General features: G+C 39.3%; 1 protein-coding gene and 1 non-coding gene across 5 annotated transcripts; both read left to right on the top strand.

Annotated features, from left to right (window-relative positions):
* The first annotated feature begins 1789 nt into the window (after window positions 1–1789).
* TRNAY-GUA (transfer RNA tyrosine (anticodon GUA)) lies at window positions 1790–1879 on the top strand. The gene is given in 2 exon segments: window positions 1790–1826; window positions 1844–1879. It is a non-coding gene; the product is annotated as a tRNA-Tyr (tRNA).
* A 47-nt stretch (window positions 1880–1926) lies between these two features.
* On the top strand, window positions 1927–27655 carry MYBL1 (MYB proto-oncogene like 1). Of its 4 annotated transcripts, none has more exons than XM_085221205.1 (16): window positions 1927–2724; window positions 6544–6649; window positions 6772–6843; window positions 9607–9699; window positions 10749–10969; window positions 12613–12802; window positions 13015–13089; window positions 14454–14558; window positions 15699–15932; window positions 16243–16611; window positions 17047–17189; window positions 17608–17701; window positions 19361–19477; window positions 19564–19668; window positions 23028–23207; window positions 24995–27655. In XM_085221205.1, exons 1-16 carry the CDS (start codon window positions 2525–2527, stop codon window positions 25121–25123), a joined length of 2433 nt encoding a protein of 810 aa, XP_085077331.1. In that variant the 5' UTR covers window positions 1927–2524; the 3' UTR covers window positions 25124–27655. The 4 variants fall into 4 exon arrangements, with proteins under 4 accessions (XP_085077331.1, XP_085077330.1, XP_085077329.1 ...); XM_085221204.1 differs by having other exon boundaries at window positions 1932–2724; window positions 14457–14558; window positions 17587–17701; XM_085221203.1 differs by having other exon boundaries at window positions 1933–2724; window positions 6547–6649; window positions 17587–17701.

Raw genomic sequence — 27655 nt, 5'->3', positions numbered from 1 at the left:
GAGATTACGTTTGTAATGTACGTTTGTTTCTCGTTTGCTTTCTGTCATTCCTCCAGAGCTGTATTATGGGATGTGCCAAGGACTGAGGTTCTGGTGCGCGTGTACAGGGGGCGCTGCAAGCCAAGGTTTCTCACGAGCCCTACTCCAGAGCCGCCTCCCCGTCAGAAAGGAGGGACGTGAAGATGTACGTCTGAAAACATACATATGTGAGGATATATGTACATCTAAACTCCACACCTATAAAGCTTGATTATGCAAATAAATGGAATCTTAAGACTTTTGTGTAGGGCAGTATCTGGAAAATGCACAGACTGTGCTACAAAGTATCTTGGGAAGATTTTCCTCTCTTGAGCTGTGTAATAATTTTCAGTAGATGAACCTGCTTCTGAAGTTGAGATGAAGGTGTATGAAATAAGAAGCCACGTGCTGTTCTAATGTTTTGACCACTAAAGCAAAAAGCACACTAAAATTAATAAAGGAAAAATATTGATGATGTGGAAAAATATTGATGATTTGGCCCCACAATAAACATTCAGGAACCAAGCAAACGCCACTGACAAGTATCTTCAAATGCCAATTCCTGGAATGCCCCACTCATTGTTGCAGGATTGCTCCATGGTTTGTCGGCTCAGTAACTCCCAATCCATAGCCTTAATGCTGATGATAACGCTCATTTTTCCTAAAGGCTGTGCAGAGTTCATGTTTTTGTAAATGCAGCCACAAGAGGATGTGGTGAGATGTTTGGGGTGCTTCCTTTTTTAATATATAAGTGGGTAGTGGTTAGAGCAGCCACCCAACAAGTGGGATGGCTGGGCATGATTGAACCCGCATTTCTCAGTTCTCTCTTCTCAAGTGCATGTGGAACCACAGGGCATCAGTGTTTCAGAGGAGATAAAAACAGGAGGGCACTTTATTAATTTTAGTGTCCTTGTACTTGTTGTGGAGACTGTGCTCCTCACAGGGCTGCCAAGGGCTGCTCCTGTATCCCTACCTTGATCCATCATTGGTCAGCAGCAGAGGGGATGCCTTGGAAGTGGGAACTTCACTGCTTCCTCTCTAGGAGCAGACACTGTTGCCTGCATTTTTATTTGCTCTTGGGACAAAAAAAAAAAAAAAAAAGAAAAAAAAAAAAAAGAACCATTATACACTTGGTTTGCCCCACACAACTTTAGGAAGAGGACGAAGGGTTTTTCTGGCCCATCTTGTGCATACCCACTCCTGCAGGAGGTGCCCAGGGCCCTGTGCAGCAGATGGGTATTCAAGAATCAGAGGTTTTGTAGGTCTCAACAATCTCCTCTCGCCAGGCCTGTGAGATGCAGATGCCTCCAGGACCAGTCAGCTCTGGGGGTATTGTTTAACACCGTGTTTTGGGATGCAGAAGTTTGTTCTGGTGAGTGATTCTCTCCAAGCAAGCAGTGCCTGCTGTGCAAGTGTGTCCTTGTCTGTAGCAACGCCTCACACCTGGGGAATGCTGTGGGGTCAGGATCTCTCCCTTATAATTTTCACAAATTTCACACTTTGGGCTGCATGTGCCAGGAGAAAGCGCAGGTTGGCAAAGAGTATGGTATGCAAGTATGTGTGGTATTGTGTGGCTTTTCACTTTTTTGGGTGGCAACTGCTTCTCATGTGGTGCATGAAAAGCACTGTTTTATTAATAAGTGCTCTTCAAAAGTAGTGTGACTGTAACTGGCCCCACAGTCTCTCTCCTCACAAGAAATGAAGACTTGCAGGCCGCGTTTCGCCGAGCCCGCCAAGCTGTGAGGGGCGGAACGGCAACAGCTGCCAGTTCCCTTCGATAGCTCAGCTGGTAGAGCGGAGGACTGTAGAGGCGCCGCCCGCGGGAATCCTTAGGTCGCTGGTTCGATTCCGGCTCGAAGGAGGCTTGATTTTTCTCCGCAAGACCGCGACGGTTTTTTTCCCTCTCGACAGCGGTTAACCGTCTCCACCGGCCTGCGGGGGCTGCGCTGGCCCTGTCCGCGCGGGGCGGGCGTTACCAGACGGCGGCGGCGGCGGCGGCGGCAAGCGTTAGGAGCGGCCTCGCGGCCCCGTTACGCGCCCGCACCGCCGCTCCGCCTTCCTCTCCACCCCCGCCTCGGGCTGGCGCGAGGATTCGCGCGGCCCCGCCTCCCCCTGGCCCCGCCTGCGCCCATGTCGCGTGCGGCGGCGGCAGCCAATGGGGCGGCAGTCCGCCTGCGCAGATTCAAACGGTGGCTCGGGAAGGAGGCTGGGCGCGAGATTCGGCAGCACTGACCGAGTCCGCCGCGAAGTGTGGCGGTGGCGGCGCGTCGGGGCCGCAGGGGGGGGTGGCTGGCGGCTGCGGGCGGGCCGGGGTGAGGCGAGGCGAAGAGAGACCGGGCGGCGGCTCGGGGCGGGAAGGCACCGCCGCAGCCCGCGGCGACTCTGACAGGAGAGGGGCGGGAGAGGGGCCGCTGCGCGCCCCGTCCTTGCGGGCAGGGCCCGGCCGAGCCATGCCTGACGCGCCCGGGCCGGGCCGGGGCTGAGGGCGGCTGGCAGCGCGCTGCGGATGCCGCGGAGTTCCGCGGGCGGGAGGGAACCGTCCCGGGAACTCGAAGTCTCCTTCGGCCGCCGCCGCCCCTCTCCTCCCCCCGCCCGGCCCGAGCTCGGCGGTTGCGGGGCGAGGAGCTCGGGCGGGGGCTGGGGCGCTCCGCTGCCCTGGCGGCCCCCCCTATGCTGCGACCCGAGGATGGCCAAGAGACCGCGCAGGTGAGTGCGCGGCGCCGCCCGGCCCGGAGCGCTGCCAGGAGCCGTCCCCGCCTCCCCCCTCCCTCCCGGCGCCGGGTGCCGCCCCCCTCCCCACGCAGGTGCCCCCCGCCTGTCTCCCCCCTCTCGGCCCTCCCCCCCTACAGCCTGGGCGCTTCCCTCGGCGGTCATCCCCTTGTGCTGGGGCAGTAAGCGTCCTCGGGTGCTTTTTCGCAGCCCGAAGCCTTCCTGGGGGAGAGCTTTCCTCGGGGGCTTCGGCAGCTGCCGCAGATGGCTCTGATACGTTTGTTGTTTACTGATATGGAGATGGGTGTGTCTTCGCTTTGAATTCAAACGTGGGTCTGGCAGAAGTACTTTATTGCTCCTGTCCTAAATAGAAAATCGCTTTTTGAAAAAGTGATAAAGCGACGTAAAAGGAGAACGAGGACCGGGAAAGGAAAGGATGCTCAGTGGGCAGCAACAGTTACGTGTGTCTGCTATCCGGAGCTGCTGCAGTGCTCCCATTGAGCTGGTGCCGTTCTCAAAGTCGCAGATAGTTTCTCTGGCAGATACTTTTCTTCTGAAAAACCGCAGCTGAACCAAGAAGGCGATACTTTGGAGTGCTTGTTGTGTAAGGAGCAGTGGTGCGCTGAAGGCTTTGATGGCAGAGCCTTGGGTCTGCAGGAGCCAGGTCAGGGAGTGTTTTTGTTGCTCATAGCACGCGTTCTGTAGCAAGATACCTTCAGCTGCACTCCTGCAAACTGCAGTTTCATCTTTACAAAGCTTCAGCTTGTACTGTCTGTCAGGAGCGTGAAGGGCTTTGATGTCATAACAGAAAATAAAACTAGCTGTGGTAGCAGAGGAGCCTCTGGTTAGAGACCTGTAGCTCCAGAAGAGCGCTATGGTAGTGAATGGTGATGATAAGCCCAGAGTAAACCAGTGTAGTTCCGAATTCCCATAAGGTGATTTCAAGGTCAAAGGCTGAAGTGTTGTGTGAAAAGAAACTATAATTTTTTTGCACTAAATGGAATGAAGTTTAATTTTCTTAAACTACAATTGGTTCTTTGGTTGATTTTTTTTTTAATTTTATTGCGTTGGGAAGTAGTTTTATTGTTTTTTCAAGTAAGAATTACCAAATAAAAGAAGTTTCAAGGTAAGAGATATTTAAAGGTGGCCCGCATGTAGCTCGTGGAACGCTTCATTGTTCCAGTTACTCATTTGATGGAACTTGGTGGCTGTGTTCTATCCATGCCGTGTTTAAGTCCACTTTCACAGCTGCTGTGAGTTGCCAGGTGAACGATCTAAAATCTTAGAAAAATCTTTTGTCCCCAGTTGGAATCACAGCAATCCCCAAACGTCCCTCTGTGTTGGTTTTATAATCCTGTGTCCCGCTCAGCACAAGACCAATGATGCAGCAGTTCCCTGTGCTGAGCCAGGTGTAAGTGAGCTCACTGCCTGCAGAGTGCACTGGCTCCAGAACTGCGAGTGCAAGGTTTTCAGCTACCTCTAGCTCCATTTTTTTAAATTATTATTATATATATTATTATTATATATATTATTTTAAAATCTCTGTGGCTTTTCTCATAACCTGAGACTCACTTCTTGAATCTGGTTGTTGCGTACTGATTGAGCGGGGAGGTGCTGGTGACAGTGGGCTGAACTGCAAGACCAAATCTTTGGTTATAAGTAGATTGGATGGTATGAAATAGGATTATAATACCGGGATATGCTCCTGAAGTTGGTCAAGAGCCTGTGGGAAGGGAAAAAAAAAAAAAAAAAAAAAAAAAAAAAATTGTTGCTTGTGCTCCTAAACCTCGTTTTCTTAAGTCCTAAGATATTTAATGGAAAACTCTTATAATCTTTTTTTTTTTAAATGGACTTCCAGCTTTTTATTCAAGAGGTGTGAATAAGGATATTAATCTTTAGACAAGCTGACTGTCTTGTGTTTTATTGTCTGCACAAAGTTTATTAAAACCTGCCTCATGGTGTTAAATCAGGAAAATCTTCCTGCGGTACAGCATAGGGTGTAGAAGCCACACTGAATGCTCTGGCTTTGCAGGAGTTGGGCACGTCCTATCCTGTAGTAATGCTTTCAGGTAAGCAGCGCTCTTCTTAAATGGCTGTGTGCTCGTGTTAGCGGTAGAGGTGTTCATTTCATGTGGAATAACTGACAGACACACTTGGCTGGTGGGTGAACTGTGGGTTCTAGAAATTATTTCAGAGCTCTGCCATCTAATAGTTCTTAGGACACCAACACAGGTTTGCTTCATTTCTGAGAAGAGATTTATTTATCTTTGATTGAGGGGGGAGAGGGAGGCAATAATACATTTCTCAACTGAGAAGATAAATTTAGTTCTGAATATGAACTTGTGATATTGTGCTTTATATTGATAACAAAATGGGTGAAACTCACTATAATTAAGGCTGCATAACTAGATGTGTGTCTCCTCTGTGTCTTTGCTGTAACTAACGCAGAGGAGCTGCCCTTCCTGCTGCTAGGCCTAGGTTTCCTTGCCTGTTTAAATTAGTGCTGTCTAGCATGAATCACTGACGTGTAAGTTTAAGTGTTGTTTCCATGAAGCGTTTCCCTGTGCTTCCTATTTGAGAGGCTTTGTTTATCAAGGCTGTGAAGTATGGATATCTCCAGTAGATGGAGCATGACCTACATGGAGCTGCAAACATTACCAGGTTTCCCGCCCCTTTGACTCTTTCCACAGGAGGTCAGTGCACATACTGTACTGATTTCTTGCTGCGGTGTTTCTGTCTTCAGAGCTGTGATTTGTATCTGTAACACCAGATCTGTAACTGCATCAAAAGAGGGGTTGTCAGCAGGGAGAGGGAGGTGATTGTCCCCCTCTACTCTGCTCTTGTGAGGCCCCATCTGGAGTACTGTGTCCAGGTTTGGAGCCCCCAGTGCAAGAAAGAGGGAGCTGTTGGAGGGGGTCCAGAGGAGAGCCACAGAGGTGATCAGGGGACTGGAGCACCTCCCGTACGAAGACAGGCTGAGGGAGCTGGGCTTGTTCAGCCTGGAGAAAAGAAGGCTGAACAGGGGTCACCTGATTGCAGCCTTTCAGTATCTAAAGGGAGCCTACAAACAGGAGGGGAATCAACCCTTTGAAAGGGTTGATAACTGCAGGACAAGGGGAAATGGTTTTCAGTTGAGGGAGGGGAGACTTAGGTTGGATGTCAGGGGGAATTTCTTTACAGAGAGAGTGGTGAGGTGCTGGAACAGGCTGCCCAGAGAGGTTATGGATGCCCTGTCCCTGGAGATGTTCAAGGCCAGATTGGATGGGGCCCTGGGCAGCCTGGTCTAGTATTAAATGGGTGGTCGTGTCAGGGGGGTTGGAGATTCATGATTCTCAAGGTCCTTCCAACCTTGGCCATTCTGTGAACACTGAGGCGATACTCAAGGCAGGAGGCCACTTAAACTCAAGCTGACACTGAATTCTTTGGTATCCTTGGTGTGTTTGTTGCAGGAATTACGATGGTGGACCATGAATAGATCTTTTTCAGACTAGTGATCCTTTCCATTTTATGCTTTTTATTTTTAAATAAAGATTCACAAATGTGTTACAAAAAGATGATCTTAACAGCTTTTGCTTTAAACTTGCATCTTCCCTTGGAAGGAATTATGTCTGTATCCTGGTATATGACCTGGAAATTCAAACTAATTCTGTTCCTTTGACATAGTGATTATGAAGTTGCTACTAGAGGCAGGTCTTATGTTCATGAGAACCTCATTTGTTATGTTAGGATATGTAATGATTATGGAGAAAACTACAAGTAGTTAGAATAAATTAGTCAGAGTTGTTTATTTCCAATTCTTCACTCTCTTGTACTCAGCAGTGAAGAAGATGATGACTTTCAATATGCAGATCATGACTATGAAGTCTCACAGCAAAGAAGCTTGAAGAAGATATGTAACAGGGTGAAATGGACACGTGATGAGGTGATTTTTTTTTTTTTTGGCATGCATTTCCTTCCTATTTCATATTGGCTGGATATTGAAAGGTGTTATTCTTTAGTATTGGGATAGCTTATAATACTTATTGGCTGAGATTGTCTTAACAGGATGAAAAGCTGAAGAAGCTGGTGGAACAAAATGGTACAGACGATTGGGCTTTCATTGCTAGTCATCTACAAGTAAGTTGAATTTTTGTTTCAATTAAGTTTCCTTCTGATCTTTGTTTACTTTGATCATATGTTTAGTTTGGAGTTGAGGTGAAACAAACCAGAAAAGCCTAGTTTTAAAGGATGCTTGTAATTTGGATGTGAATTCTAGTTCAGATATCGGCAAACTTGGGGCTCAAATTATGAACTGAAATGACTTAAGTCATCGATTTTAAAGTGTATGTTTTTTTCATTTAAATTCACACTTGGTATTTGCTTTCATTGTAGAATATATTCTAATTTTCCAGGGGTTGTTTCCCTAGTGGTGATTGCATCCACAGTTCACTATTTGCTTGTGAAGCAGGTAGGAAAGTGGATTGCACCTGGAAGATGCTTCAAAGGAGCAGGATTGATTTCCTAGCACTTTAGGAAATGGTATTTGTATGTTTCTGTTTTATTTTTCATTGCTCTTGTTATAGGGATGTCAGCTTCCCTATTAAATGTAAATCACTCAGTGATATCTTCAGTTGTTTCTAATGGAACCTTAGCACATTTTTTTGAAAGTTTACTATTATAATTTTCTAAATGTTCTGTTCTGGCAGACAACTGGAATGAGTAAAGGAGCTGTCAATTCAATTGCTAAATGACTCATCAGCTGTATGAGCTGCACTGGTAGAAAAAGCTTGCAACAAAATGGATGATGACTCTATTCTGATTAAATGTTGTAGAAATACATAATATAAAAACATGGTTAGAATTTATTAAAGCTGAAATCACTACCAAGAAGTGGTACAGAGTATTCGAATGTTAGAAATTTAAAAATCAAGACCCTGTTTTTGGTTCCTATAATATTGAGTGGAGTAATATGGTTACATGAAATTCCAGTGTGAATGGGTAGAAGTCAACTTGAACTCAAATACTGTAACATTTCTTTGTTCTCATAGTATTTATGCAGTGTGCTTCTACAGACTATTTTTCTCAGATGGCAAAGATCTTGAGCTTATGTTTATAAACTTAAGGCTTGTGAACTTAAGAAGTTTGTAAGTAATTCACTATTTCTTACATGTACATTGTCCCCTACCAAGAAAACAAAAATAAAAGCAAAATGAATGAAGGGCAGAAGGGATAATATCAAACACTGACACCATTTTTTTTAATACAAATCTATAAGCGCAGAATGGAGTTGCATTTATCTGACATTTTGATTTCATAAAAAGTTTTGCAGCTGAAAAAAATGCTTCTTGAGACAAAAATCTGTTGTTCAGCTGTGCCCAAGTGAGGCTGAAAAAAGATTCCTCAGCTATCATGGGAAACATACACGGAGGATCTGACTGCCCATAACAGAACTACTGAGGTTGGATCATCTGGTCTGAGCCCCCTGCTCAAGCACAGTCAGCTGGGGCAAGTCCTGGGCAGCCAGCCCTGACTGACTGTATTCAATCAGGTCTTAAATATCTCCATGGATGGAGACTCCACAGCCTCTCCAGGCAACCTGTTGCTATGTTCAAATTACAATGCCAAATAATAGGGATTGGCATGAGTAGCACTTTGTTACTGACGCTCTTTATCTAGGAAGACCAACTGAGTTACCAGCATGCTTTTAGAACTATTTTATTTTTGTTCTGGGCACAAATAAACCTTCCCTTCAATTCTGCCCAAATAGAAGTGAAGAATGCTGAAAGGTGACTCTCAAGGGGGAGAAAATACAACCTGTGTTTGTTCTCCCTCAATTTACTGTGGCTAAAGCCACAATGAAATGACTTTGTTTTGCTTCTCTACTCCAAATGTCATGATTTCAGAAACTGAAGGTAAGAATACTACAAGGCTCCAACTTCAAAATTTTTCTCCCACCGAAGATGGGAACAACTAGCATATATTGAAAGTCTATCTTTTACAGCTCATCTTTGCTAGCAAATGATGTGTTTATAATAAATTAATTCCAGCGTGCTTTTAAATCCATAATGTTTATTTGTGATTAACTTGAAATTATTATGGTAATTTTAGATGTAATGGTGCCTTTTGTGGTCTGCAAACTGCCTCTTGTTTAGCTTTTTGTTAGCGTGGTAATGCTTTAAAATCAGTACTTGCAATCCAGTAGCTTGCACTGAAGGCAGCAAATTACTGTGTCCTAGCATCATAAAAGGCATGCTCCTGTACTGTACTGGATCAGGCTCTTATCTGTATATTTTTAGGGATCTAGCCAATGTCCTGGTAATCCCAAACTTTCTTGCAGGTGCTTTTTAGGAGGTAAAGTGAAATCTTCTCTTTCATAACTGGGAACAGTATTTCAGAAGATCTTCGAAGCTGATCAGAAAAAGCCACATTGTTTAATCAGTGTGTTAGCTAAACTTGATATAAATCTCTTTTCCTTGATGCTGTAGTGAAAAATTGAGAACGCATACATTTCAGGCTTAGAAAAATATTTCCTTGAAAGAAGTAGTATTTCTTTGATCAGTAGTCCATATGGGGAAAAACATTGATGTCAAAAGCATGTAAATTGCTTAAAGTTCAGAAAAGGTGTGGAGTAGGATGAAATAACTAAGTTTTTCTTTAAAGGAAATTAAGTTGCTAACTCAATTACCATTGCAATCAGACTAGAACTTTGTGTAAAGTTCCTTTTTTAATCCTTTTTTACAGAAATGTTCTTGCAAGGAAGAAATAATAAGGGAGAACTTTTATTTTAAAACTTATCCAGATTTTAATTTAATCCTAAATAAGTTTAGAGTTCTGGCTAACTAATGTTTATTGTCTTGTGTTATTTAAAAGTTTACCAACTGCTCTGGTCTTCTATTTCAGAACCGTTCAGACTTTCAGTGCCAGCATCGATGGCAGAAGGTACTAAACCCAGAACTGATTAAAGGTCCTTGGACTAAAGAAGAAGATCAGAGGGTAATGAGCACTAATTGATACTGTACTTTTTTACTGTAATAAAATCAAAATATGACTGCTAAAAGTGTTTACCTCTTTCTTAGGCTTGAACCCCACACATGACGTCTCATACATCACGTGACATAGTGAATTACATTGCGCTACGCTGTTTGTGAAGGAAAAAAAATGCAGCTGCTCTTAAGCAGATGGAGTGTCTGGTCTACTCAAGTGTTTCATTTCCCTTTGCTCAGGCTGCTAGCTGAACTCTAGCTCACTGTGCAGAAGAGATCTCTTTATGGCATCAAAGATCTCATTTACATCTTCTGTTTCTCAAACCCACCATACTTAAAGGGATTGGAGCTGAGGGAAATTGTTTCATGCTCTGCTATTAAAGAAGCTAATAATGGTGTGTTGGATTCGTTTTCCACACTTCCATTAATCTACACCACAGCTTCTTGCCTGCAAAACCCAGCCTCCCTTTAGAGAGATGCACTTTTAGCTTTCACATACTGTATTTTGAATTGACTGCTTATTCCCACTGTTTAAAACTAATATTTGTCAAATTCTGAATATGACCTGCCTAATCCATTATTTAACAGTTTTCATTAGTCTTTTTAAGGAAAAACTTTGAGTATGTTTTAAAACCAAACAATACAACCAAAAGACTGTAGAAATGGGTTGAGAGTGAAAATTCTTTTTTTTTTTTTTTTCATGCTGATGCTTTTGAAAAAGGTTGAACCAGACATCTTCACAGCTTCCTTTTTCAAATTCCTCAATATCAGTTTATGCAATGGATGATAGGAATTCTGTAGCTTCCAAACATTTGCTTTCATCAGTACTTTCATCAGTATGCACTTATATTCTAAACCCAGTGAATTTGGAGTTAATAAATAATTTAAAGAAATTAAACCCATTTTACTGTCTACTTCCTTAGGTCATATGTTTTATCAAATTGACTATTATAATCCTTTTCTAATATGGGACTTCACCTGTTTTCTCTCTTTTTTTTTTTTTTTTTGATAGGAAATGGTAGGATTTGAAATTATAACATACATCCATCTGTGTTCCAGGTTATTGAATTAGTTCAAAAGTATGGTCCAAAGCGCTGGTCTCTAATTGCAAAACACCTGAAAGGAAGAATAGGCAAGCAGTGCAGAGAGAGATGGCATAACCATCTCAACCCTGAGGTAAAAAAGTCTTCGTGGACAGAAGAAGAAGACAGAGTAATCTATGAAGCTCACAAACGTTTGGGAAACCGATGGGCTGAAATAGCAAAGCTGCTTCCCGGAAGGTGCTTTTCAACTCTATTTATGTTAGCTATTGCAATATGAAAAACAGTCATTACAAACTTCTTTTCAGTGTGATTTGCTTGTCAGAGTTAATCTGCTGTTACATCTCTATCTTGATAAATAGTGAAATCTGTATCATTGAATATTTTTGCATATGATTATGTATTCTTAAAAAGCCAGAAAAAGCAGAGGAGGAATTCTAGCACCCTGTAGCATTCTTTCAAAATTCTTCTGACTATTTACAATTCTTCTAATTTCAAAAAACCAAAAAAATTTTTCAGAGCTGAAGAGAGTACATGCAGGTAACAGTGGAAGAATGCGTTAACATCCTATGACTCAATATCAAAGTCTTTTTCCTTAAGATCTTGTGCAATACTTATGTGGTACAAAGCTTGTTGGTCACTCTATGGTTTCCAAGTTAAGAATGAATTTTATGGACTGTTCTTAGCTTTCAAGTATGATTGCCAACTTACATGCTTGTAGAAAATAAGATTTTAGTGTATTAAAAACTTTAATGAAATAAAATTTTAGCCTCGTACTGTTAATAATTCAGTATTATGCTTCTCTCTGAATGTAGTGTGTGCATTCAGGAAGTTACTTTCTAGCTGTGCATAGGAAATGTCGGCACCTGTTCTGTTAAGAGAAAGAGTCCTTTGTAATGTATGTCTAGAAGTTTTTACACTTTGATTAAGCACTGAAATCACAAATTTCAGGAAATAATTTGGAGGAATGGGAATGCATTGAATCTGAATAGAATTTCAGGGAGGGAGGGTGAGTTATAAGCACAGAGGCATTCCTAATTTAGTCACATCCACTGAAAGCAAATTCAAGATGGAACTCATCCCTGTAGACAAATAGACCTGGGAGACTGGTGAAGAGTCTAATAGTAGTGTAATGAAAAGGAGGAATGCACCTTGGAGCTGAGCTCATGTGAAGGATGCAACGTAAAGCCAGTTTTATTTATGCATACCTCTTTAATGCTAGTAGTAATGGTACTAGTATTTTAGACCACTGCATTAATCCTCTTTTTGCCTTGTATTAAGTGATTTCACCACGCTTGTCAAGCTGTGGGCCTTTCCTTGCCGTAGGAGTGGCAGTAGGTATTTGTCTTTGGCCATGCCTGCTTTCCCTGCACGAGGTGACACTACGAAGCATTGGTACTTTCCACAAAGCTGCACACAGATTTAGTGCTGTGAATGCATGCTGTCACTTAAGAAAAGATGAGTTTGAATGATAAGAGCACTGTGGGTGGTATTTATCACACTGCAGGACAGTAGGCCAAATGTCAGCTTGAAGTTCTGCAAATTCAGTATCACAGGGCATAGGTGGTCTAGTGATAGAAGTTGATCCAAAGATTTGAGGTTCTCACCTATAATAGTTACCAGAAACAAAGCCTTCTCTTTTGCTACTAGTAACGTCCTGCAGCCTCAAAATTAAGTGGAAGGAAGTTTTGGAAAAGGCAGCTTTCTAGTAGTTCTTTGGAAAATACCTAACACGCTTGTAAATAGAACTTCCAATCAAAGTTACTAGAGTTTCTGGATTTGAGGCCTTGGATTAACTTATGTGCGCAGACCCCACGATCAATGCTGTATTTTAAATGTTCTGAGATATGGAAACCAGTTATTGTTGTACGCTTTCATTTTAGGACTGATAATTCAATTAAAAATCATTGGAATTCAACAATGCGAAGAAAGGTGGAACAGGAAGGATATCTACAAGATGGTACAAAGTCTAGTTCTGAAAGATCTGGTTCATCCACACTTCCGCAAAAACCCTGTGTGACTATGGAACACTTGCACACTCAGAATCAATTTTACATCCCTGTTCAGACACATGTAAGTTCTAAATTCAGAATAATTAGCGTTTCCCAGTTTCAAATTGTATATTTGGTTTGGAACTAGAAACTCATCTGTGAGAGTGAAGATCTATTAAATGTTGTGGTAAGTTAGGATTTCTAAACTATGGTAAATATTTTATGTATGATAAAATAGAACTGATTTTATAGACTACTTTGTTAAGGGTATTTAAAATGATGTGTTTCTTTTAGATCCCAGTGTACCAGTATGCCTCACCAGAAGACAGCTGTATAGAACATGCTTCTGCATCTGCCAACTTAGTTCAGGTAAATTCTTATTGGGTATTGTAAATGAGAGTGTACTATGTATTGTACCGTAAAACGAGGAGTAAACTGGTAACTTCAAACTATCTCTAAGTCTTTATCATTCATCTAAATTTATGTATGTTCCTCTGCAAGTAGATCTTCTGACTTGATTTGTAGTTCTAGGTAGAAAAAAAGGAGCTGTCTTTACAAATACCAGTGCTGAAAGTCAGCTTGTTTGCTTTAGTCTCTTTTCTCTCCTTGGGAAAGCTTTGTAAGGTGACAATGAAGGGCATAAAAAGTTAGTTCTGCATGTAGTATGTTAATAAAACAGTTGTGCTCATTTCTGACAAAAGTATGGTTTAAATCCTAGTTATTACCTAAATATTTAGGTTAAAATTGTAACGTGTTAGAATTAGTTGGCTCCTGTGAGATTTAAAGACATGATCTGTGAGTTGAAGGTGCTGTTTTGCAGTATTCTAAATACCAAAGTATTGAGCAACTGTCAAGTGTGGAAAAAAAAAAAAAAACAAAAAAAACAAAACACAAAAACACAGCAAAACAAAACAAAAGCAGAGAGGGAAAACAACCAATGTGTCTTTTTGCTTGTTGTTTTACTGGTTTACTGCCAATGTATTTGAAATTGCTTGTGTATTGCAGACTAGATGGACTGGACTAGATAATCTCCAGAGGTCCCTTTCAACCCCTTCTATTCTGTGATCTGGGCTTATAGCATAACTTCCTGGAAGAGTTCTTGTGAATTTGAAATTAGTAAAACAATAACTTTGAGAATGGGAAAAAAAATATTTTGCTTGTGCTAGGTGTGTTAAAAGAATACAAATCATAACAAAGCTTTGCGTAGCATCTGACGTTGGATTGTTTTATGAAGAAATAAGATATTTTCTGCTCCTTTAAGTCCTCCAACAAGTTTACATTTCTGATAGTTTCTGATTGTCTACATACTTTGTCTGCAAATGTTGATTTGAAATGCTTTCTTACACTGTGAGGAAAAAACCGAATTATTCAAAATTGTAGGAAATGCATGAAAACACAAACACATTTACAAAGATGGCAATATTGTTACCTCTGTGAAAGATGAAACTGAGTGACTGTTAGTTTAAGAGTGCTATACTTAGCATTTATAGATTATCTTAGAACCTATATTAGAATAGTAACTTGTATAATACAACATCAGATCCTTCTCCTGTAAATTTCTAGACTTGTTTTGCTTGCACATGAGTACCGTGTTACCCAATATGATTCAGTTGGTACAGCTTTGCTCCAACAGATTGCTGGTAAAAATGTATCTTAAATATAATGTGGAATCCTTGCTGTGGAGGGGTAGTAAAAGTGGAAAATAGTAATAGGTTCTTTCTTAAAATTTTCAGCAGTCATTTATTGATGATGATCCTGACAAAGAAAAGAAAATAAAGGAACTTGAATTGCTGCTCATGTCAGCCGAGAACGAAATCAGAAGAAAACGATTATCATCTGTAAGGACTGTACATTTCTATAAATATTTCAGCAGACTTTACTGAGACTAATCTTCAGAAATGTAGACGTGAATGTTTGGATTTGCATTTTTTTTTTTTTGACCTTTTAAAATGGAAGCTGTCGATCAGTTAAAGTCTATATATTGAATTGAGGCAAAACACAATTTTCTAAACTGTAAAAGCAGCAGAAATATGACCTGCAGTTTGACAGTTGTTCCTAATTTAAGAGCATGATTTTAATCCCTTTCAAAAGTTAGCACATGCTTGTTCATGTCCCTGCAATTCAGTTCTGTAAATCAGCAATGCCAATCAGCTGTTTGACAGAAAAGTGAAAGATGCCTTATATTTCTGTCAAACTTTTGTGTGTGTTTGCAGTACTTAATATCCATATTTAGACATGTCAAGCAATATATAAATTTGCACTGTACAAAACTTTCATAAACTTCAATTGAGTGTGAGAAGCTTGCACGTGATAGACATTTCCTCAAGAACAAAGGGCAGGGAGCAACATCAGAAGAACTCAACCTTACTGATCGCTAATTTAGTTTACAGGTGAACCACTGTTTTTATGTGGTAGAGCTATTCCCGGCAATTCTCTTGAAATGGTGTAATGTTCTGCTTGTGGAGTAGAATAAACTCTTCTTCTAGATTTAGTCCAAACAAAAATCTGTTTCTTGAGCACTAAGCAATGTACTAAAATAGGGTAACCATTTAGAAAGAAAGCAAATTATTAGTGTAGAATCTTCATTAAAAATCTCTTATCATACTGGGAGCATTTAATCTTCTAGAGTTTCTGATCTTAAAGGGAATCCTGTTCTTTAGTGAAAATGAATTTATATTAAGATGATGTTGAAAAAACAGGAAACTTGCATCACAGATGGCTTCCAATACATTCCTTAATTATCAGTGTATAAGACATGAATGAGAGTTTTGATAAAAATCTGACAATTGAGAATGTTTACTGTGTTAATATAAGGAGAATACTAACTGCATTAATGTGAACAGATAGTGTTTGAAAAAGTAAAATTAATAGTTATGTTTAGTCTTTCCACATTCAACTCTTTTTCTCCCTTGCTTAATGATTGACTTTGCTCAACTTCTAAGCTGAATAAGCTCAAAACATTTTTTCAAACCTTTTAGCAAGCTGGAAGCTTACCTAGCTGGTCTGGAAGTTTTGTTATGGAAGACTGTGTGCCTAATACACTAAATAGCCTTGGGGAACAAACAAGTGAGTTCTACAGCATTGATGAGACCCAGGGCACATCCGTTCAGCAGAATTCACCCACTAAGTATTTGGCAGTGGAAGCAAATGCAGTGTTATCATCTCTACAAACCATTCCTGAATTTGCAGAGACACTAGAGCTTATTGAATCAGTAAGTCTGCATTCATGCTATTTTTAAGAAAAGAAAAAGTTATTTAGGGACATCAGAGCTTAATTAGTGTAAGATATTTTTTAAATTACCTTATACTGCACTTGGCTGTAGTTTCACTTATACTAAGTGATTTGTTTTATTGCTTGTTTTAAAATGTTTTGTGTTTTAGTCTTGTTTGTAAGGTACATGGAGTGTAATTTTTCATTACATAAGCTGTGAGGAAGAAAGTTGTGTAAAATTGGCTTAGTTGTTGTGAAATAATCTTAGATAAACCTGCTAGTGTTTGAGTGTTTTGTATCTTGCCTCATAGGATCCTTTAGCTTGGAGTGACGTCACCAGTTTTGACCTTTCAGAGGCTATTGCATCTCCTGTCAAGCCAGCTCCATTAAAACTAATGCGGATTCAACACAACGAACGGGCTGCAGAGTGCCAGTTTAATGTCAGTGTCATGCTTGATGGCAAAAAACACAGTAGCATCAGTGGTGAGGAAGAGGCGGTTTTTCCAACCACTCCAAATGTAACTAAATATAGCACTCCTCCTGCTATCCTAAGAAAGAAGAAGAGATTGCGTGTTGGGCAATCGCCAGTTAATGAACTGAATGATGGCTTGTGTAATGATGCCATCAGTGTCGCACTAAAGCACACACCAGTGAAAACACTACCATTTTCTCCATCACAGGTGAGTTTATTTTTAAATGTGGCTAAGTAGGAAGACTACAGTGGCTGGGTTATAAATTATAAGTACTTTCTTCCCTAGTAGTGCATTGCAACCTAAACAAATACGTCCAAAGACTTCTTAAAACATGTGTTTTGGGTAGATCTATCAAGAAATGTTAAAATAACAGATTTTCTTTGTTTTGAAGACTGACTGTTTCAGTGGGGGACTTGCAGCTCGGATCACCCTTAATCATGCAAGCAATTGTAGATAAAGGCCTATTGTCTCTTAAACATATACAAGCAGTAGGGATTTTAAGAAGTTTGAGTGATTAATATGCAAATATCTTGGTGTATAAATCAAAACCAGTTTATTGGAATTTCTCAGTGAAAACCCGTCTGATATGCATACGGATCTTAATGCTTGATACAGTGATCCCTTTCTGCTTTGTTTGCTTAGTTTTTCAACACTTGCGCTGGAAATGAACAATTTAACCTTGAAAATCCTGCATTTACATCAACGCCAATCTGTGGGCAGAAAGTTCTTATTACAACTCCTCTACACAAGGAAACGACACCAACAGATCAAAAGGAAAATGCAGGGTAGGATTATTGCATTAAGCATCTCTTGGTGTTGCTTAAATAAAATCAAGTTTTTTCTAAATGTTGAGAAACCGTTCTACCTATAGACACGCTATGAATGAGTTTTAGAAACTGCAACACTTAAATGTTTGTATGCTAACATAAACTGGCCTTCTATTTAACTTAACAGTGACTTGTACTCAGTTAATTTTTTTCCTTTTTTAAAAGCAGAAATTAATTTCAATTTTTTATATAGCTTGGGTACTATTATTGTGATTGTAATACTTAATGATTAATGATGGTGATATCTATTGTGTGACTTAAGGTATTTTAAAATGTTTGGCTTGCAGACTCATTTTATGAAATTACTGTTCATAAAATATTTAAACACATGTGAACAGTTTTCTATGTTTAATAGTTTTCGGACTCCCACAATTAGAAGATCTCTGTTGGGTTCAACACCAAGGACACCAACTCCTTTTAAAAATGCTTTGGCTGCTCAGGAAAAAAAGTATGGCCCTCTCAAACTTACGGTATGTGATGACGTAATTTATTTTCTTGTTATTTAAATTATAAATACTCCCTTATTTTTTAGATGTTGTAAGCCCTAGCGTGATCTTTGTAAGCTTCTTCTAACAATGCTAACGTTTCAGTGAATTTCAGCACTATCCTGCAGAATTGCTAGGCTGTAGATAAAACATTTCAGATTTTTTATGCTGGACAGACTGTAGACTTTCAGTGTAGTATGGAGGCATTGCGTTTTTGGATGGTGTTCAGTACCTGTAAATCTAGGAATACTGACAAAGACTAAAATATTGCTTCTACGTTTGTCAGTTAATTTAAATTGATGTAGCCATGTTAACAATGTGCCTCCTACTAGGTGGTATCATCAGTGTCTGAGAATTTAGTTTTAATATTTTAGCGTTCTGATTTTCGAAAAGAAGAATCATAAGTGAGAGAGTGGATGGATTCTTCAGTCAGATAACCTACTGACAGCAATCTGGTGCAACTGAATATGAACGACTGCTTCATTTTAAGCAATATTCACATTTAACTTGAAAAAATGTGCTATCTTTGGATCTTCTGGGCCATGTAAGAGCTACGTTGTTTTCTGGTTTTGGTTCTTCAACACAGTTAGAACTGAAACTTGATGTTTACCACAGCATGCTAGTATTCTGAGCTCTTTTGGATGGGAAGATGCTTAGAAGTATTCTACTCTTCTTAGTTTACTTGAGCGAAGCCTAGAATTTTCTTCATCCTAAAAACAAAACCTTAATTTAGCAATTTGTGACTCCTTTGATTCTTCTGGCAGTGACAGAAGACTTCTTTTTGGTTGACTATGAATAATGTTACATTTTTTTCAAGTAATCCAATTTTTGCTTCCTTCTTAACCTAGCTTAGGTATGTTAATGCATAATAACTTTTGGAATTCAGTAGACACATGCTTTTCAAGTTCTGAAAAAATTCCAGCCAATGTATATTGACTACTTTTTTTTTGCTAACACAGAAGGTAGCTCAGACTTTGCCACAGGGCTTGGCACCATCTGTGTTACCCTATAGATTCACAGTCTCTCACTATGCAAATGGAGCGGTTTGGCATGACTGTTTCTGTCCACTGTTAACCTCCTGTTCAAAATCAAATTTTGAAGGCTTAAGGGAATTCTTCTCCTGTTGGTACACAAAGGAGCCATCTGTATGGCTTCTGTGAAATTCTGTACTGTACTGAGGACTATCGATGTCTTATTCAAAGATTTGTGTTAAGACTAATATAAATTCCTTTCCTAACAAGAGTTGTGCTTCAATAATATAGTTTTTAGTATGTTTGTGTCCATACATGTGTGTACATGTGTGTGTTTGTATGTACTTCATATATATAAGGAGTTTGTATTCCTTTTGTCAATGAATAGCTATTGCTAAAAATGTGAACGAATAGTTTGCATGTCTTCTTCAATGCTAACTAACTGGGTGGGTTTTTGTTTTTGAGGCACTGTGTGCATGTATGTGTTTTATCTGGATAGAAATAACTTGGAGTAACATGAATAGCCTTGAAATGTTGATCCTTAGTAACAGTAGCTTAAATCCTTTCTCTGCTATGTTTTGCAAGATCTCTTATTTGGCAAAACTAAAAAGTGGTAAGAACTAGCAGCTAATGGACTTCCTGTATTTTCTCCTCTAATTTTTAATAAACTTAGTCACAACCACTTGCCTTCTTGGAGGAAGACATTAGGGAAGTTTTGAAAGAGGAAACTGGAACAGATATATTTCTCAAGGAGGAAGATGACTCTGTGTATAAAAGCTGCAAGCAGGAGGTAACTTCATAATAATAATTTCAGCTAGGCAGTAACAGCTTTTAAATAATATTTTACAATCCTTCTCTGTAAAACATTTATTGCAGCACAATTCTTCCAAAAAAGTCAGAAAATCACTGGTCCTGGATGCATGGGAAAAAGAAGAGCTTGGTGCCCAGCTCTTCACAGAAGACAGTGGCTTGGATGTACAGGTAGGTATTAATATTAATGCAATATGAATGTAGAATGAATGTCTTTCACTGTAACAGCTACAAGAGTTTGGTTTGAGGTTAGATTCATAAATCTATGAAGTGAGAATCACTCTTTTATTTTGAAATATTACTTTGAGTACTTAAGCAGTACTTGAACATTGGGCTTCCATTGGTTAATTCTTCCTTTCAGGCCTTCAGGGCACAGAAGCAGGAAATTTTGAGTGGTGTGGATGCTTAGCAGTGTTTTGTAGCATAGCTGCTTTCCATGCTAGTTAACTGTGAACTTCAGCACATATGGCACACTGAAGCTCTCTAAACCAAGTAGATGATGTTTACAGCTGTGTTTTGCATGCTAGACATTCTGGTAGACGTGATACGAGAATACCTACTTGCATACTAGGCAGCACGTTTTTCCTTTTCCCATTTAATATAATAGGAAATATAATAAGAAATATCAGCCACGTAGGAGATAAAGTTGGTGACATTTCTCTTCCTGAAACAATCTGAATATCTCTTCCTCAGTGATCAAGACATCAGAAGTCCAGATATGAGGCTACCTTGGTCCTGCATTCCTTTAAAAAGTAGCCTAATATTATTCCAATAGAATAACTAAATAGCTTGATCTTTAGTCTTGTAGTCTGTGGGGAAATTAATATAAATATTATAATAATGCACACGGGTGTTTAATTATGAGAGTAAATGTTTATGAATCTTGATCAGGTGTTAAGCCCTGTTTAAGTACCTACAACAACATGTGCTTAAGACATACCCCTTTCTGATTATTGTAGCTAGTTGTCTAAATTCCCTTCTTAAATGCCTCAGACTCCACCATGAGCCTTTGTGTCTATTAGGTCTTAGGTGCTCTGCCACCTAGTGGAAATTCCTTGCTTCCCCCCAAAACATCGCTCTTCTTGTGAGTATTGCTCATAGCTGCAGTTGTTCAAAACAGAAATAAAATACTGAGTGTTCTCTTAGTAATGTCTTGTTATGGCATGCTGTATTGTCCTTCACTTATGCTCAGGTTATTAAGCTAAAAATGAGGTACACCGTTATGTACTGCTGCAGTGGATTGGGAGGAATCACTTTCCTTCCTTTCCAGTGACAGACAGGTGCTGGTGCAGTAGGAGTGCTCTGCTAGGAGGAGAGATGCTGGTGATATCTGATTTTAAAATGTCTTAAGTGGAAATTGTGCCTCTATGGGGAGGTCAGCTAGGAGTAAGGTCCAAGGTAGAATAAATATACAAAGGTAGTTTAACACATTTTAATGGAGTGTTTTTGTAAGCAAATACTTTTGTCACAGTTGTTCTCATCTAATTTTATTCTCTAGAACTGCCATACACCTTTCTTCTGCATTGCTGTAGTAAAGCTGGATGTTTTTCTTTGTTTCCAAAAATTCTATTAGCATATAGAACTCATCTATGGAATGGTCAATCCAGTGCTTATTTCAGTTCTTAAAACAGTTCTTTCCTTGATACTATTATGGCAGCAGAAGAAATTGAGCAGAGGAGACAGGCAACTGGCATGGTTGAGCAGAAACCTGCAGCTGAAACTGAGGGAAAAGGGAGAAATGTACAGGAAGTGGGAGCAGGGTTTTGTAGCCTGGGAAAAATATAGGGCGTTGTCTGCATGTGTAGAGATAGGGTTAGGAAAGCCGAGGCACAGATAGAGCTGAACTTGGCAAGAGATGTGAAAAATAACAAGAAGGGGTTCTACAGGTACATACGCAGGAGGAGACAGGCCAAGGAGAGTGTTCCCCCTCTGACAGATGAGAACAGAGCAGTGGCTTCCTCAAATATGGAAAAAGCTGAGGTGCTCAGTAAGTGCTTTGCCTTGGTTTTCACTGGCGGTCAGGCTCCCCATGTCTGCCAGGACCCCAGCCCTCTAGGTGTGGGTGAGAGGAGTGGATTGCATCCCACTGAAGCAGTGAAACAAGTCCGAGTCCTCCTTATGAAACTGAATATATGTGAGTCCCATCGGGCCAGATGATATCCATCCTAGGGTTCTGAAAGAGATGGCGAGGTTGCTGAGCTGCTCTCTATCAAATTTGAAAAATCATGGTGCCTGGTGAAGTCCCGGGTGACTGGAAAAAGGGAAACATTACTGCCATTTTTAACAAAGGGAGAAAGGAAGACTCGAGGCGCTATAGGCCGGTGAGCCTCACCTCTGTGCCTGGGAAGAAGATCATGGAGCAGATCCTTCTGGTTACCATGTTAAGGCACATACGAAATGAAGAGGTGATCTGAGACAGCCAGCATGGCTTTACTAAGGGCAGATCTTGCCTGACCAATCTGGTGGCCTTCTGTGATGGAATGAGAGCACTGGTGGACAGGGAAAGGGCAACAGATGTCATCCACCTGGATTTCTGTAAAGAATTTGACATGGTTCCTCACCACATCCTTCTCTCTAAATTGGAGAGATGTGGATTTGAAGGATGGACTGTTCAATGGATAAAGAATTGGTTGGCTGGTGCACCTCTCCTATGAAGAAAGATTGAAGGAACCAGACTTATTTAGCTTGAAGAAGAGGAGGCTCCGGGGAGACCTCATTGTGGCCTTCCACTACTTGAAGGCAGCATATAAACAGGAAGGGAAACGGCTGGTTATGAAGGTGGATAGCGATAGGACAAGGGGAAATGGTTTTAAACCAAGACAGGGGAGGTTTAGATTAGATATTAGGAGGAAGTTTTTCACACAGAGGGTGGTGATGCACTGGAACAGGTTGCCCAAAGAGGTTGTGGATGCCCCATCCCTGGAGGCATTCAAGACCAGGCTGGATGTGGCTCTGGGCAACCTGGTCTGGTGGTTGGCCCTGCCCATGGCAGGAAAGTTGAAACTAGGTGGTCTTTGAGGTCCTTTTCAACCCAGACCATTCTAGGATTCCATGGGCTGGGTATTTTTTGTTTGTTTGTTTTTTGAGGGGGGGTTAGGGTTAGGGTTAGGGTTGGTTTTTACTCTAATCCCCTTGTCCTTACTTTCACAAGGCTTCAACTAGAACTGAATTACAAGCTTTTTTCTTTAGCACTGTTCTGTAGTTAGCACTTGATAAAGTCTTGCTCTTAACAAAATATCACCAGCTGTAGCCTGGCTCCATATAGGATAGAGAAACTGTCTACTCAGTCTACTCAGTAATGCTGAAATCACACTGGACGCTAATCGTCAGAATTGACTATGAGTTGTAGTGTACACCAAGCCAGTTCACTTACATAGTGTTCATCACTTTTCCTTTCAGCTTTTTTCTTAGGGTCTATCTGGTACTATTTGCTTTCTTTACATTTTGACTTCTCTGATCACAGCAGTTGAATAGTATTTTTATGAAATACTAATTACTATTCACGTTCCCTATCCTTTTTTTATTTATAGTCAGAAAATGCATATACTACATCTTTATTAATGATACCATTGTTGGAAATACACGACAACAGATGTAACTTGACATCAGAAAACCAAGACACAAATTCATCAAACAAAGCAAATGCAGTAATTAAGAAGAAACTGAATGCATGTTCTTCAAAAAATGTCAAACTGGAGAAATCCCTTCAGGTCTGGTTTCAAACTATTCTTTTAGTTTGGTTAGCAGGTTAACTATTTAACAATTTCTTTTTCTTTTTTTTGTTTGTTTGTTTCAGTCTTGTTCTAATGTCTGTCTGGAACTGTTCTATTGAGCTTTCTAATTTTGATCAGTGTTTCCATTATCCTTATTTTTCATAAGTTGGTCATATGTCCACAAAGTGTTTATTTATACCTAAGTTCTTTAAATACAACCCAGATGTTCAAACTGAGTGTCTTCTAACATTTAAATGTGTACACATCATAAAACCAGGATAGCAGAGACTTACAAGATAGGTTTGAAGAAGTCAAGCGCTAAGAAAGCTTGCAGCACTGACTTGTTGGAAACTAAATCTCCATAGCATCTAAGTTTCTTGGTTTTGTTCAGTGTTCACTTCATAATAACTCCAGTGGGATTTGTTAAGCAGAATTAATCCACAGGTTCTGTTTGATAATTGTTCTTGCAACGTGCCTGTTCTGCAACTCTGTATTTTCCATACTATTTAAACTGTTTCTTAGCTCTGATAGTGGAATCTAGTTTTTGGGTGTGTGTTTTGACCACCAGGTTTTGGGAGAGATTCTCTTTGACCTGATTTGGCACCTATACTTTTGTCCCATAGAAGTTAATGTATAGTTTTTCTGCCTTCTCAGAACATTTACTTATCTGAATAAATTCTAAAAGTTAAAAAATAGGAAGACGGGGCACTTGGACCCTTATCTTCCATTTTTCAACCATTATACCATTATAACAATGAGGTGCTTTTAAGTACAAAGACAATGATATTATTTGCTGATCCTTTTTAATGATAAGAAGATAAGATTTTAATGATAAGAAAGAATAAACATCACATAACTGTGCAATTCCAAAAAAGAATTATTAAATGCTGTGACTGTACTAAAGTCAGTGTGTCTGCCTGGCTGAGAACTATGCACTTCAGAATGCTTGAAAGGGGACTCAGTCGTACTGTACTCACCAGTATTCTCATTGAACCATCTTTCTCTTTTCCTTCCTTCCCCAGGGGATTTCAGTTTTCTAGTTCTAATCACGGGGGCCTTCCATGAATCAAGGTTATGCTAAATTAATAGTGAAATTCAAATGGCTGATTTTCTCTGTGATTTCAGATGAGTTTTTCTCCCTCCTGCACAAATGAGAATCTTCAATACTTCCTTATGCTACAGTCTGCTAGTGTCAGTTCTGATTTAGAGCTACTAGAAATCAGTTTGAGATTCAGTGACTCATGTAAACGTGCAGGATTTGCTTCCTGGAATAAGCAGGACAAGTGGCTCTTCCATTCATTGTTTTTGCTTCTGATGCCTTTACCATGTCTGGCTGTCCTTGCACAGCTGTCAGCTTGGTTTATTTAAGTCCTTTACAGTATTTTTTTCAGCTGCCAAACTCTTTTGCCTTCCTTGATGTCACCCAGACAGCTGTCAATAATGCTTTTTGCTTCTTGTTGAGCTTAGCATATTTAAAGGAGAATATATCAAAAAAGACAACTTAATTAACTACCCTTTTGTGTTTCAATTGCTGAACAAATCTGTTTTTAAGAGCATTTTTTTGGTATGTTATAGCTCACTGCTGGTGAGGTGGATTTATGGGACGATGAAGGAGCTTTGTCACAAGTCTTGCAGAAGACAAATCCTTCCCAGTGAAATACAGTATTGATAGAATTTCATAATTTATTACTACTCTAGAAGGCTACAAGAGATTTGCTTAATTCTAAAGAAGAAATATTTTTGTTAAAAGAATAATCTTTTAAATTGAATTTTGTTTTATGCAGCCAAATTATGATTGGGAAGCTGTTGTTTATGGAAAAACAGAAGATCAGCTTATCATGACTGAACAAGCAAGAAGATATCTGAACACATACACAGCTACCAGTAACACTTCGAGGGCTCTGATACTGTGATGGGCACTGCAACTGACAACCATCTCTTTCTATTGAAATGGACTCAGTGTTAAAGGAGATGCCAGCACAATACTCGTGAATTAAGTCTTTACTTTGAGACAGTATGCTAAGGGAAACCTTCAGACTTTCTTAAAGCTTCCTTTCTTCTCTTGACTGACAAAGAATGAACACAAAACTCCTGTATTCTCTACAAAGGGATAGTACAAACAGTTCTGCAATGCATTTCTTAAATATTAAAAAAGTAACACCTTTAAATACTATAAAGAACATCAAAGAGCATTGCAGTACATACTCAACATACAGTTTTTAGGTCTATTTTTCATATTTATTTTTTTGACTTGCATTGCTTTTTTTCTGCTAGTGTATAGAGTAGGTTCATAGGTTGTTACTGGTTTCTGAATGAACAACAACATACATGACTGAATTTGCTTTTGCTTATGTAGCATTTTCCTAGTATGTAAAGAAACACAATGGAGAGGCGTATAAAGGAAGGATAGAAAGTTGCACTACTAATTTTTTGGTATGCTGCAAAACAGTGAAATTAACTACAGTGTTAAATATATTTATTTGCAAATGGTACTAGAAGTAGGCAGAGAGGGGTGAATTAGGTTTTGGTGTAAAGCATCAGTATTTTCTTCATAAATCTCAAAATGAGATGATTGTTGAATGTATTGTACAGTGTGTAGTAACAAGGAAAAATCTGTAAATTGGAAAGGAGTCTTTTTATAATTTATTTTCATTTTAAAGCTTAAATGTAGATATTTATATGTATGCAGGTTGTTTAGAAGCCAACGTTGTTTCCTGTTAAAACAGCTGAAACGAAAAAAGGACAAGTTTAAACCTTTAAAGTATGGTATAGCAGAAGAGTGACAGAGCTGAAGTGTACAAATCTGTACTGTACGTTACATCTACAGAAAGATTGCACTATACCCCTTAAATCATGTTGGTCTACAAAATAGTTACAAGGTATACCTGCAATATACATCAACTCCTCCCAACCTTGTTTTAATATATTTAGAAAAGAAGGCTATGGTCCTTTATGTGACCTAGAAGTACTTTGTCCTGCATAGGTACTAAAAACTAATGCATTTTATACCTTATTATTATTATTATTATTATTTTAAAGAAACTTGGCACCTTGGATCTCAAAACAGTTGTATCTGCACTTAAGTTTGACCATTATATACTTACTAAATGTTTGAAGAGCAAAGAACGCTCTTTTATTTATGAAAATCTTGGTCCTTATTTAAAAGTATACAGGTCACAACAGTTGCTTTAGTTGCCTATTTTAGGTATTTGCACTTATTTTGACTTTTTCTTTTTGAAGGAATGTTTGCATTTGGTTTTGTTGTAGAAATTCTTATGTAGTTAATTTCTAGCAAATGGCAATGGTGTGTTATCAACAAATACTGACAGGTAAATAGAACTGTACACTGTAGTTTTAGCTATTTATGATTCAGACACTCTTCCTCTCCACTCCCGGGTGTGCTGCTACAGATGGTGGCAGAATCGGCTTGCTGCTATGAGAGATGGAAAGAGCGAGCATCATATGCACTGTACGTAAAATTACAAAAATGATGTCAGGTTCTCTAGTTAACTTAATGAGATCAACCAGTACTATGCAGGGTGTGGAAAGTATTCCTATCATTTTGATATCAAAGATGGTAGAGAATAATTTATTGGTGGGGAATTTTAACACATGATGAGTCGACACAAAGAAAGTAATTGGTTATTTAACTTTTTTAAACATCTCAGAGCTTATACAATCCTTATTTTTAAGAGTTTTTTATTTTATCTTAAATATTAAATATTCACCTGGCTATGATAGTAGTAGGCATAAACATTTTTAGCAGTTTTTAATTCAGACCAAAATTTTAAGGAGGTGGACAGAGGGGAATCCTATACCTAATGGGATCAGAAAAGATCCTTTATGCCAAGATTACTCACCAGTGAGATCCAAGAGGAAGGAACTGGAATTCTTGGCAGTACTAAATTTAGGTGTACATTACCACAGTGGATTTAACAAAAACATTTTATGCTGGAGACTGCATTTAATTCTCCAAAGACTAAAGAACTTCTTTAAAGAGAACGAATATCCAGAATACGGATGATATATTTCAGCAGAAATGGTATCACAAAAGCTCCCTATTCTGAGTTTAAGCATAGGTTTATTATAAGTAGTATTAATTTGGTTTGGTATTGGTTGGATCATCTAGTTAACTCCTATTTTGTTTCTTTAGCAAGAAGGTTTTAATCTTTGATGTCGGGCATCTTTTATTATTTTTTGAATGTTGTGTGCATTTGCATTTCTTTCAGTTTGTAAGTAGACCACATGCAGCAGCCAAACTTGCATGAAAACTAAATACATATTACTCATTTTTTTTTTTGTTTTGTTTTAAGGTTTGACATAATGTACAACAAACACCTTGTTTATCTTAGTTTTTGTTGTACTACAAACTTTTATGTAAGAGAATCTCACATACAAGGCAGACCATATTAATGTCAGAAATAAAGCATCTATGTACCAGGTTA

This window comes from Meleagris gallopavo, chromosome 3 (assembly GCF_905368555.1).
Source record: "Meleagris gallopavo chromosome 3, MGAL_WU_HG_1.1, whole genome shotgun sequence".
Lineage (NCBI taxonomy): Eukaryota > Metazoa > Chordata > Aves > Galliformes > Phasianidae > Meleagris > Meleagris gallopavo.
The sequence above is the reverse complement of the archived record's forward strand: the minus strand, read 5'-3'. Positions and strand labels throughout refer to the sequence as shown.